This window comes from Gymnoscopelus microlampas, assembly GCF_963454915.1.
Source record: "Gymnoscopelus microlampas genome assembly, chromosome: 16".
Lineage (NCBI taxonomy): Eukaryota > Metazoa > Chordata > Actinopteri > Myctophiformes > Myctophidae > Gymnoscopelus > Gymnoscopelus microlampas.
In genome coordinates, this window is record NC_139953.1 from 31,291,254 (window position 1) to 31,304,883 (window position 13,630).

General features: G+C 42.3%; 1 protein-coding gene across 1 annotated transcript in view; it reads right to left on the reverse strand.

The window, feature by feature from the left end:
* The window catches only part of ryr3 (ryanodine receptor 3), a 167,156-nt gene that overhangs the window by 85,735 nt on the left and 67,791 nt on the right, over positions 1 to 13,630 (reverse strand). The window contains exons 32-38 of the mRNA XM_084081907.1: positions 12,419 to 12,579; positions 11,388 to 11,550; positions 8,252 to 8,338; positions 7,382 to 7,608; positions 5,459 to 5,671; positions 4,310 to 4,901; positions 2,239 to 2,439 (exon numbers count right to left, since the gene is read on the reverse strand). Coding sequence (XP_083938033.1) covers positions 2,239 to 2,439; positions 4,310 to 4,901; positions 5,459 to 5,671; positions 7,382 to 7,608; positions 8,252 to 8,338; positions 11,388 to 11,550; positions 12,419 to 12,579 — 1,644 coding nt within the window. The remainder of the gene's footprint in view (positions 1 to 2,238; positions 2,440 to 4,309; positions 4,902 to 5,458; positions 5,672 to 7,381; positions 7,609 to 8,251; positions 8,339 to 11,387; positions 11,551 to 12,418; positions 12,580 to 13,630) is intronic.

Consider the following 13,630-nt stretch of genomic DNA (forward strand, 5'->3'; position numbering starts at 1 on the left):
TTGAAATGATTCTTATCTAGCTGTTACCATCCAGTAAATATCACATACACTGTGTATTAAACAATTAGCATGTAGTCGTATTAACACAAAAGTAAAAGAGCTCAATGAGGATGCTTGCTTGAAAACATTCACAACAAAACTTTACGTATTGCATTTGGGCAAGATTCCAGGCCTATCAAAAAGATGACAGTCTGACACAAGACTGACCAATATCCAAAACACACGACACAAGGAAATCTGAGTACGGCCTCTTGTGGACAACTGGTCAAATTAGTCCTACATCTGCTGTGATAATGAGTAAACATAAGGTATTTTGGTCTGATGAGGTTCAAATGCCACAGGCATCTGTCTTCTGGTTTGATTTACAAGGCTTCTAACACGGTCCACACTGGTATTTTTGGATGACTTGCTGAGCCACACATTTAATCTCTTTCACTGGTTTCTTTGGGTCCCACCCAGCACACGTTGCAGTATATTATTTAAAGCAGTGGTTCTCAAAGTGGGGTCCAGGGACCCCCAGGGGTCCTTGAAGGAGTCCCAGGGGGGGACCCCAGCAAAATGGAGATGTCCCGATACCATTTTTTCCTTCCGATCCCGATACACACAACTTGCGTATCGTCCGATACCGATCCGATACTAGAGTGCTTAAAACAATAATAATAATAAAATAAAAAAATAAAAAAATGTCTCTTATTTTGAAGTCCACCGACCGGAAGTCAAGGGTTTACGTTCGTCTGACTTGACACATGCTAAGCTAAGCTTTGACCGTGTACGTGTAAACGTCAGTAGGCTACTGCCACAGCTGTTTTGAGCTGTTTGCTGCATTCTTGTATTTTCACACGTCGATCAGGGACTAGTAGGGAACCGCAGCACATGCGCCAAAAGTCTGCGGGTGTTTTGTTTTATATATATATCGCGGGTGGGATGCGGCCGTGATCATCTCACGCACACGCCCGCCCGTAGTAGAGTTAAATAGTCGCTACGTTTTTTCTACTGGGAAAGAAAGCTTGAATGAGCTTTTTGAGCCACTGATTGCACGTTGACAGTGTGCGTGTGGCTTGTGTGTGTGTGAGATAGACGGGGAGACGGATCGCTCTGGTATTTAGACAGATATCTCGCGTTGTGTTTATAGCTCACTCAAACGTGCACTTGCCCAAAAGTTTTATTTACCTGACACGGGCAGTCGGGCAACCGTTACTTTCAACCCCTGTATCGGATCGGTGCATAGACTGGCGTACTCGCCATTCCGATACGACCAAATAAGGAGTATCGGACACATTTCCGATCTAGGTATCGGTATCGGAACACCTAAACATTTTTTTAATATAGCATCAAAATGTTTAACCACTTTACACTATTTTTTACTTTGGCTCAATTTGGGGGTCCTTGACCTGAAAATGTTTGAGAAGCACTGATTTAAAGCTTACACTGCAAGTTAGTGGGCTGACATTCTGTTCATTAAGTTTTTCACAGTGTACAGTTGCATGGCTCCATACATACTGTAATTTTGAATGCCCTGGAATTTAGAAAATGTGTCTGTGATCAATTTCCCTTCGGGGAGAAATAATCTCTAATCTTAACTCAGCCAGTGTTTTCTCTCGCTGCAATCTCAGGTTATCTCGCTGCAATCTCAGTTATTATCCTCAAGGCTGTCCAGATTTTCTCACACCCAATAAGTCCTCAGGCCTTCTATATGTCAGAGTAATAGATTTTACTGGGACTCTAAAGCCTAATATATGCTCCGTCATACGATGGCGTCACAAACTGAAAATAGCAGATCAATATGAGCTTATATAGTATCTACTATTTCTGGTCCACGATGCTGTCGTATTAGACCCCACTCAGCTTTTCATTTAAGTCATTGCCCCTTTTATGGCGTTGTGCCTAAGGGGAGAGCTGTCTAGAAGAGTATTCGTCCGCATGTATACGTATTTCCAAAAAATGTTTGTGTGTCCGCCTGTTCACACCTAACCTCACAAACCACAACACCAATCAATGTATTGCGCTACCACTCAGCCAAGGATGTCAATCCCTGGATATTTTTCACATTTTGTGGGGAAAAAAACAAATATACAAACAACCATTTGTGTGAGTATTTTTCTCCAGCCGTAATTGAACCAAGTTGTGAGACGTTGTGTTTATGTGGACAGTGCCTGATCCTGTCAATTAGTGATGCATCCCATGGTTCTGTAAATATCAACAACAAAAAATCTGAAATTTTGTCCAGTACAGTCCTACCTGTTCCTGCGGAGGAGAGCGGAACTCTTTGGTCTTCTTGGCAGTGACGGCAGCGGTCATGGTAAAGGCATGCATCAGCTCGTTATAGCGGAACTTCTGGTTGTACTGCAGCTTGGAGACGTAGCCGTCAGAGAAGCAGACGATGGACTCGATTCGTTGCTTCAGCTCGCAGTCACAGAAGTAGTGTAGAAGCCCACACATCTAGAAGACAAAAGAAAGCATTTTCATGCAACATACTGAATATTGTAAAGGCACTGTTGTTGTACACATGCATAGTATGTGTATGTGTGTTCGTTCGTACATGTCATACAGTACCTCCATCTTGTGCAAGTGTTTAGTAATTAAGTACATTTTATTTGTAAAGCACCTTTCACAGACACAAAGTGCTTCACAAGTTGAAAACATGTCAATAGTAAAATAAAAAGACAGAATTAATCAATCGCCTAGCGGTCTTTAACGGTCTTTTAAAAATGTCCACAGCGCCACAGATCTTAGGTCTAAAGGGAGATTATTCCATAGCCTAGGGACGAAACTCGCAAAGGCTCAATCACCCTTGGTCTTTGATTTCATGGGAGGCATTGCAATGCAACAAGAGCTAGGGCTGGCATGAAAAGTCGACTAGTCGAAAGAATAGCTGGTGTGGGAAAAGAAGGAAATGATTAATGGTATTGGTGGCAGAGAGGTGTCAATAAATGCTCTACTCGAGGAGGATTACAGTGCAGCCCATGTTTTAGAGCAGGACACTCACTAAGAGCATAGGGGGCTGGGGACACTGGAAGAGTCCTGCATGGAAAAGCAGTACCTTATGCTACTTACCTAGCGAGGGAGACAATGGAAAAGTACAAACATAAAAGTGCATTTCAGAAGCAGACTAGAAAAAGTGCTAATCCTATATGTACTGATTTGCACGATGATTGGACATTTGCAGGAGTAATATAAAAAAAAATGTTTTGCAAAAATCAGCCTCCTGATGACGCTATAATAGGGCAAGGTTGAAAGGGTGGCATTTGTTCCTCAACGTAGCGCGAATGTGTGTGCAAAGTTTCACCGCAATTGGCTGCGTTCATGATTTGCGGCATTTTGTTCAAAACGGGCCACCCCTGCAAACTTTAGATGTCAATCTTAGCCAATCAGGCCAATCTTAGCCAACATCAGCGTGATGTTTGGACAAAATCTGTAGTAGTCAAAAAAATTGTTTTGCAAAAAGCATCCTCCTGGTGGCACTATAACAGGCCCAAGTAAAAAATTGGGGGCAGAGGTTCTGAATTGGCATCCTGGGAACAGGGCCAACAGTGCTGGAGATTAGCTGTTCACCGATGGACGGACACACACACACACACACACACACACGGACGGACGGATGGACGAACAGGGTGCATGCCTTTCTCGGCCATGCCTTTCCGCCTGGCGGAGACAAAAATTAAGGAATTAAGGGACGCAGCATTATTTCTGTCTATTCTGCTGTTGTTCTCATCAGAATAGCATTTTGATAATGTGTGGTAAGTTTTGTGTGATTTTGAGGTGTTCAAGATATTATTTGAGAGGCATCAGACTTCAATAAACATGAATAGGCCCATACAGTATATCTCAATAATGGTAAAAGATATTGTGGAGTCTCGCTAGGCCGCCAGACAAGTAAGCACCCCAGCGAGGCGAGGCAGTGGAACAGGGGCAGAGCCCTAATCGCCTCCACCTAGGGCTAAGCGAGAACTTCCACTATTCTTCCCTGTTTATTATGATGGTGAAATACCCTACTGACGTTGTGCCTTTCTTTTGTTATAGGCAATCATAGGACTTTCAATGTGAAATGTGCATGGACAATACCCCGGACCTTTGTGACTCTGTGCTATTACCCCTAAAGAAATGCAAATAAATGAAATCCAGTCAAAGTAAGAGTGACAATCAAAATGGCCGGTATGAGTATTCTCATTCTTATTAATCACATGAATGCTAGCGTTCCTATTCTGGGAATACCATACTAGAAAACATTTGTCGAAAATAGCTGATCTACAAGCTCACAACAAGTATATAGGGTTTGCGTGTGTGTGGGGGGTGTGTGTGGTGTGCTCACCTCTCGTTTGACAGGCTCCGGCAGCATCATCTGCAGCAGGCCCATCTTGCCAGCTTTGGCCTCCTTGGTCTCCTCCTCCCCGGCCTCCACCGCCTTCTCCTCGTTGCTGCTCACCTCCTCCTTCTCCCCGGCCTCCTCGCCCTTCCCCTCCTCCGGCTCCCCGAACACGTTGGGGTCGATCAGCAGGAGGATGAGCCTCACCTCGTCGCTGGACAGGGCGCCCATGACCAGCAGGTTCCCGATCAGCCGCAGGATAGGGACAAACTGATACTCCACGCTGCCGCCCACCGGGTCTCGGATGTGGGTGCCGCCGCCCTGCACAGCCTCCGTCAACATGCTGATGGCCTTCTCCTTCAGGACGCCCAAGGGGATCTCCGGGCTGTGGAGGAACAGCGGCCGCTTGGTGCCGAGCATGCCCACGGGGGAGAAGTTGACGCGGGGCTTGAGGGAGGTGCTAAGGCCCACGCCGGGCAGCGAGTGCCTCTTGGACTCGTCGGGGAAGAGATGGATGGAACGTGTCTCGTCCGTCACGGGAATGATGAACTCGTTGTTCATCATGAGGCGCGCCTCCTTCGCTGTCTCAAGGTGGATGCTGCATGACGGACAAAGTACAATACCATGTTATTTAAACCACTTTCAACCTGGCATACCTATTTTGAGCCTGTTGTTATAGGCGAACATTTTTATCAAATCCCAAAATGTAAAAAAAATAAAACTTCAAATACCCAAAATGTTAAAATGTGAAATAGCAAAAATAGCCTCTCTACAGGCTCAAAACAATTATGCGTTAAGCTTGTAGATGTGCTATCTTCATTATTCATCGTACAACAAAGTATATAGGGATTAAGAGATAAAAATGTCTACATGTGCAGGATAAAAAAAACTACTACAAGAAAGTGATAGATTATCTGCACAACTTTCTTGCTGCTCCCAAAGTGAATTTTATTAGTACAACGTTTCGACTGTGTGGTCTTATTCAGGTCTGACAAAGACCACAGGTCAAAACATTGTACAAATAAAATTCACTTCAGCAAGAACGATGTGCGATTATCGATTATTTTCTTAAATCTCAAACACTATGATCCTTCAATAGCTGCATGCCCTACCTCCCACAACCCCACCTATTGAATGGCAGCCAAGCATCCCCACCTGATGAGGACGCTGTAGAAGCCCTCTCTCAGCATGCCGGTCAGGTATTGGTTGTCGATGGTGTAGAGGAGCTGCGATTGGTCCAAGTGGCTGACGAGGGCGTGTGCCACGCGGGTGTTTCCCAGGGCAGTCAGGGCGCAGTAAAGCTTCAGTGTGTGGTAGTGGAACTTCCTCAAATCCTCGTGCTCGGACAGCTCCATGACGTCCATACACCTGGAAGGGAAAAAGGAAAGGAAAGGAAGGGAAGGAGAGAAGGGATGAATGAGGACAAAATTCATACCAAGGTTATTATGGCTTTGCATTTTTCATTAGGTTTTTATTTTTCCTTAGTTTTGACTTTTTGTTAGTTTTAGTTAGTTTTGTAAATACACAACATATTCAGTTATCGTTATCGTCTTCATTCGTTTTCGTTTTTTTTATAAAAAAGAAATCCAATTATATTTTTTGTTACAATTTACAGTTTGGCATTTAGCAGACACTCTTAATCCAGAGCGATTTACAGTGATCAAGGTAAATACAAATCAAATGCATAGACAGTGTAGCACCTCAGTAATCTAGGATCATAAGTAAACCTATAACCTAGCATCAATCTCTACAGTTATAAAAATAAATAATCTCTACATTGAAACTACAATTAAAACTCTGATATGTAACTTTCCTGTTCTACCTGGGATTTGAACACGGGTCTCCTGTTTAGTGCTGACATTTTTTTCTGTCAAAAGGTAGTGTCCAACCTAGACACAGGATCTAAATGTCTCAATAGAAGAGCAGGGAGACCAAATACAACCACCCCAATTGTATAAATTATATTGTATTAACAGACTCTACCATACAGAATGGAGAAAAAGAATATTCACACAAAGAAATTACATAATAGAGCTTTAATAACCTTTATTCAGACAGAAGCCATTTCAGTGGCTTAAAAATACCTTTGTATGACTCTGTATAACCCTGCAACCAATTTTACTTCCTCTAATCCCCCCTAATTTTCTTATAAAACCCATGGTCAAACCATTGTTTGAAAACATACATCACGTTGCTGTAATGTAGCAATACCACAGCAACCACGCAGTCAAGTAGCTTCTCAGTGTAAGTAAAATCTACCACAGCAACGTCTCACAGCATTGTTTACAAGTGGAAAATGAAAAAGAGAAAGCTCCATCTAAATCCAAAATGGTGGAGTTTACTGTGCACGGCCGCACACATTCCATAAAGTAATCTCAGAGCATAATGTGTGTGAAAGTGCATTCATCAATCATGGCAGCATGTGTCTGATAGTGATGGGACGATCATGAATGATTATTTCTAAATGATTCGGTCTTTGGTGTGAACGAGAACGAACTCGTCACTTCCTTAAAATGTTACGTTCAGGCGTTAATGGAAGTCAGCAGTACTATGTGAGGACGGAGTTGCGGGTTGTTCTTCCCACGGCAGACTGTGGTAGACTTAGACATGGTCAATTAACACATTTCAGTATGAATAGAAGATGCAAATAGTATGCTACTATTCATGAACGACATTAAGTTAAAGACATGCTTGGAAATCGATAGTCATGTGATGTGAGTGTACTGACTAAGTTTATTGTAGTTATTTATAACTTAGTACATTATATTACAAATAAGAACGTGCAATGTGAACGACTGTGTGTCTGTGGAGTGTGCAGTCATGTCAGTGGGAAGGGAATGGATGCGCACGGTGCATGCATGTTAGCCCATGCGCTCCGCACAATGCGTGCAGAGGGAGCTCCGGGACGGAACCGGGAGCATTACTGAACGTTGAACAAATCATTTGAACTGATCTTTGTCGTGAACGTGAACGAAATGATTCGAACACTGAAATCTACGGTAATTCCCATCACTAGTGTCTGACTACGCCCTCTGTGCCCATTTCTCTTTATCTCTCTGTCGCCGCTCTTGCTCTGACCTGTTCTCCTCGGGTATATGCACGGCCATCATCTGCAGGGGCTCCAGGCACTGGATCACCCAGCCATGCCGCTCACTGACGCGGGCCGTCTCCACCGTGAGGAAGGTGTTGGGCACACGGCTCCACAGCACAGACGTGATGGTCTGCACGTCCAGTCGCGGCGGACACTGGGGCACAGGGTTCCTCAGCTCGCTTTTAAAGATGGCTGAAGACAGTGGCATGGCATCCTGTGTGTGTGTGGGGGGGAGGTCACCACAGGGATAGAAAATAAATCAACAGTCGTGGAAAGTAACCTAACTAATTCCTTTACTCAAGTATGTAATGTACCTAAGTAAAGTTTTGAGGTACAGTAACTTTTACTTTCCATTTTGTCACATTTTGAAAAAATCAAGTGCTTTTACTGGCACTTCAAGTACATTTTGATACCAATACTTTTGTACTGTACTTTTTACTCAAGCAAAATTTTGAATACAGGCCTTTTAATTGTAACTGAGTATTTCTACGTAGTTAGCTACTTTTACGCTCTATTAATCAACAGGAAATAAGTTGATGATATTTAGACCGCATTAAATTGCTCTGCATCTACAGTGACAATTATTATAAGGGGATGTATCTAATGACTGACACTAACTTAATTGCTGTCTCGTGAATTACTGTTATTTACTGTCTGGATGGGGTGTGTTAACTGCTGTTAACTGCAAGCATCGAGTGTCTTTGGTTATGTCGAAATTCCATTTACCACAGTGTTAGAGGTATGATGAGCAGTAGAATTTCCTTTAATAATCAATCAATCAATCAATCAATCAATCAATCAATCAATCAATCAATCAATTAATCAATCAATATGTTGAGGTCTGGACCAAAACTAACCGGGATCTTGACAAATTCAAACTGGAAGAGGTTCGAGCTGGTCGGTCGGGCAAACACGGCTGGGAACAGTTTGGTATTGGACTCCACCTAAAAGAGAAGACGCAAGGACCCAATCAGTGACTGTTGATTTATACAGTATGTGCGCTCACACTTGAAAATATCTGTGGTGATTATTTTCATGTCTTCTCCCCCAGGCCTGTATAAATCAGTCAGTGGTTCATCTCTGCAAGAGGACCTCAACACAATTACCCTGGTGTCAGAGAGCATTTAACCTCAAAGCTTTTGAATTAGCCTGTGCTTTAAATGTTTAAATACGTTTCTATCAACGGCAGTCATCAGAGACCCTGGATCCTCGACTTCCTGACTACAGCTGAAAGGATTTTGAAAGACCCACATCACTCCAGCAATGGAATGTTTGTGCCAGTGATATCAGCAAACGTCTGCACTGTCACAAAACCTCTACAGAGACACTGAAGGAGCTTTTTCCCCTCAGGCTTTCAGAGCTCTGAACAGTAACCTTTAAATACCCGCTCACCAGCAAAACACATAGAGTATTTTTGCACAACTCCCTTGCATAAATTGTATGTTTTATAATTGAATAACTGTTATAGTTGACCATATAATACTGAAACCTAGTATTAACACTATGTACTGTATATGTGGTGCTAACTTATTCATCCTTCTACTGTGTGATCGTATATTCTGTATGTCTTCGGTTGCAAATGTATTATTCATCCATTACTCTTTCTGTACATTCTATATATTTTGTATATTTTCTTTTTTGGCTTCAACATATTATATATATATAGACATGTCCTACCTTAATAACCAGGGAATGCACACTTCTAAACTGTATGTTCTGTACAGTATATTCTCAGCCCCATTAGAAGCAATTCAAAACTGCATATTATACCCTAGTCTTTTGTCATTCACGAGTCAGGACAATTATACATTTTTACTTACTAATGTATGACTTACTACTAGTAGTAGTACCTTAGACCTGTATTATTTATAACTTTTAATTCTTACCTACTTGTATTATATTTTGCACTGTATGAGTTGGACATTACTTGTTGCACAGTCTGGTGTCTGGAGTGTGCCACACCATTTTAGCGCTCATATACTGTACGAGTATGTGACAAATACAGTCTTTGAATCTTTGAATCCCTTTGAATCAATTCACCTCAAGAGGCAGTGTAAGCAAGAGGATAGGAGGAAATGGGTTGGGGAGGAGCATGGAATAGAGAGAGCAAGGGATCAAAGGAAGAGGGAGGAGGAGGAAAGAGAGAGATGAGGCGAGTTCTAGGTGGTCTCTAGGTTCACATTCCAGACATATTTTAATGTCTATTCTGATATTGAAAACGATTCGTCTTGTCTAGTAACCTGAGGGTTTCATGGAAACACCAAGGAGATGTCTTTTTCTGTCACGGCACTGACTCGAAAAAAGATGAGAATTCCTTGCTATGCATTAACATTTTTTTGCATATTTTTGCAGGTCTAATGACTTCACTATGTTCGTACGATGCAGATGTGTGGCCATTATGTCGAGGGAAGACATATTCAACGTTGTATGAGAGTTTGCTGACAGCACAATCACATCTTAGAATGCCATAGAAGAACATGGGCAACAGTTATCAAAAATATACTTACATTTCTGAGCTATAATTCTGATAGAGAGAGACGATTTAGAATACACACTGGCTTCATTGTACACCATTATTGGGGCGCAAGCTTGGTCTTAGGCTAAACTCTCCTAAATTAACTGTAACTATTACCTCATCAGTCTATTTTAGCAGCAAACGTGGACAGTTCAAGGAACAACCACACCGCTTAATTGACTGGAATACTCTTGTACTGTATATAAACTGCAAATTCTGGATTTCTAAGGATATCGCAATACACAATTGTTATAAGGAGGTACGGAAGCACTCCCTGTGTAAACTGACCTACTGTACACCCTTCAGGACAATGTTGAGGATTTATTAACCACTTAAACCTAATATACTTTGTTGACCGGGGTTCCCCCAGGGGTCTATTGTATACTTCATCCGGTTCTTTTCTCCCTCTAAATCAAATCTCTTCACCAAAAATAGCCAATCTTCAAGTGAGTGAGATTGTAGATGTGCTATTTACGGTGAATGTTCGCCTACTATGACATGCCCAGAATAGGGACACTAAGGTTCATGTGCATATGACAACCAGTCTTGGACACAGTAGTTTGGCATTGCCAGGTGGCTAACAAACCTAGGCCCACTGCTTTGAAAACCAATCCTGTCATCGCCCCAATATGAAGAACCAAACTAAAGACTTTAAAATGGTTCTGGAATGCAGATGTTTTTATTTTTTAATGTAATTTATTTTTCCACCCAGTTTTAGCAACCAAAGCTCAGAGATTGTCATCAGTCTCTATTGAGTGATGCATTTAGAGACTGACTTGTGAGTGTATACAGTATGAATTCGGTGGACCCTTCTGGACTAGTGATCTGGACATAAACAGATAATAATACTCTTGGGCTGTGCAGGTTGCAGTTTTGATGGATGTTGTGATGTATGATGGTGTTATACTGGAGCTCACTGCTAGATGAAAGTCTGAATAATGCATTTTTGTTACATTTATTTTTCGATAGATTTGATTTCATGTGATTGATGCTATACTGTATTATTACCGTGCACGCTACAGTTGGTGATGGAATAGAGATTGTGGACTGAGCGCCACAGCTCTGTCTGCACCTGACACTCTGGGTGGTGTTCAGTCTGAATGGACCAAACCACTTAAGATTTATATAAGCTCTATACTTTGCCATAGAACGAATAGAGAAAATAGCCGTTCTTTTTCTAAAATCTATGAAATATTTTAAACTATATATATATTTTTTTTAAATGTTTACCCATAATGACATGTCCAAAACAGGGACACAATGGTTAATGACCAATGTTGTTAAATGAGCTCTGTAGCCAGACTTGCCATGCCAAGACAGTATAGTGAGTGAGGTGGTTGCGATGACTACATAGGTTGTGAGCTAGAGTGAAGCCCCACAACAATGTGAGTCAGTGTTGTGCGTCTTGTCATACAGTGCATACATACAGTAAGGCGCCACCGACATGACTCAACAACATTGTGTTCCGGTCCCATTACCTGGTATATGGTGGGCAGCTCGTGGCCGTTGGCGGTAAAGCAGACGAGACCGGTAGCCAAGTCCACCATGCAGCCGATCTCCAGGTCAGTGGTGGTGCGAGCGCTGGATGTGGAACCCACCGCGTCCGCTCCACACACCATGTAGCAGTTACTCCTCTGGACACTTTAGGGAAGCAGTTTGAAAACATGAGCTTTTACAGTACAGCGTGTGGTGACGGAACAAGAACAAGAACACGAACATGAACAAGAAGCTTATTTATGAAACATGGAAAAACATCATGAATAAGAGAGAACTACAAGTCAAGGTCTGTTATGAAACGAGATGGAAAAACTTAATGAATAAGAGAGACACAAATCAATAAGTAAATACTACCAAAAAGGTTCCATCACCAAAAAAGGATTTGAGTTTGATTTCTGTTCTGCACTTTTCTGTAATTCCCCACATCTCCTGACCTTTGCTGACTTGTGCTTTCTACCTCATTGAAATTCCTCGCCACTACCATTACTACTCTGCTTACAGAGGAACACAGCAGAATAAACGATGCAAGTCCTGCGAGCGGGTCTGAGGTTCTATCGACCCACGTTCATTATTCCACTCGGAGCCAACAAATCCTCTGTGTTAATTTAACCCCGACCCCAAATGGCCCCATAGGATTTCACTGTGCGGGTACGAGTAGTTCGCTGCAAAACACAGAGCATGATGTGCATTATAGGATATTGACAAAAGCAAATACACAGTAAAATCATCAATGTTAATTTAACTCTGAGAGTTTACAAATGGAACCAAATGGATCCCCCGTAAGGGTCCATTTGGTTCATGACTTTAATGAACAATTTCACTGTGTACAGTACATCCTCTTGAAAGAAAGGGTACTGGCAAAGTTCCACACATACTGTACTCACCATATTAATACAGTGTACAGTACTGTAAGTACAGAAGCATTATCATTATGCTGATTGATGATGTTTGCTTTCCTTTTATCTATTTTGTAAATTAACATTTATATATTTTTAAATCAAGAAGGGCTTGCCTCTCATGGACGCGGCCCCTCTCGTCTCCCAGGGTTATGGTGACGGTGCGCGTCTTGTTGAGGCTGAAGTTCTTGCTGTGTAAGTGGTAGTCGGGGCTGACCCAGCCCACCCACACGGATGCGGGGTCCTGGCCAGCAAATATTCTCACCGAGTGGTAATACTGCCAAAAACAACACAGTGGGGGGTGGGAGTTAGCTCATACAGTTAATTGAATGAAAAGGTACTGTATATGTGTCACATTATTCCATTGGTGTAACTTTGAATATGACCCGAAAATGGACATTCAGTCTACTCACCCTCATGCCCGTTGAAACATGGATAACACAACACACAAGGAGTTTGCCAGCAAAACATCATAGCAGCTTTCCCCAAAATATTCAATATTCAATACTTCAATGTGCATTCAATACAGTACAGTCAATGGTGACCAGGTTCCATAGAGGGCAATAAAGACAAAGATTACTCCATACTGGTCAAAAAGCATAATCCATGTCCACGTTCTAAATCCAAACAGCATTAACACAATAATTCTCCCCATGTTTACATTCCTTCTGTCACTACTTCTGTCACACCACATTCTCTGATTCACCCTCTATGTTCTGATTGCAGAAGTGGTGCTGCTCATCATAATCGGCTCCCTATAAAACATCTGTTCAACTGGCACTACTCTGCCAGATCATAAACCCTGTTGCGGTAGTCAGTCATGTTCCACCCCAGACTTAGAGATTCTCAGTAATTCTGTATGATTACAATTCTCTCCTGTGTTTGCAGTGACCATCCGTTCTGCCCCGTCTCTGGAGTCTGCGTCACTGAACTGGATCTTCGCCTGTCTGCTCAAGGTACGTCTCTCATCACCTCAACAATTACTTCACTTGTTGCCTTGGCCTGGCTTTCCTTTTGGCTTGTAATCAGAATACTGAAATAGACTTAAACTGCAAATTGTGGTTGTCTTGTATTCTGCATCTGTGTTATACAATTCTGTTGTGACAACCTTCGCAGAGGTTTTGAAAACTGCTGTAGTGAATATTTGCAAGTGCGAAATACAGAATGTTCCCAGTGGACCCTGGGAACATAGGTATTACCCCAGGCAGGAACAAAGCAGGGAGCAGCTTTGCATCAGAACAAACTAACAAGCATGGCTGGACAACAGAGAGGGACATAGATAAACAAGGAACACCTGGGCTTCTCTCGGAATAAGCACACACTGAGGA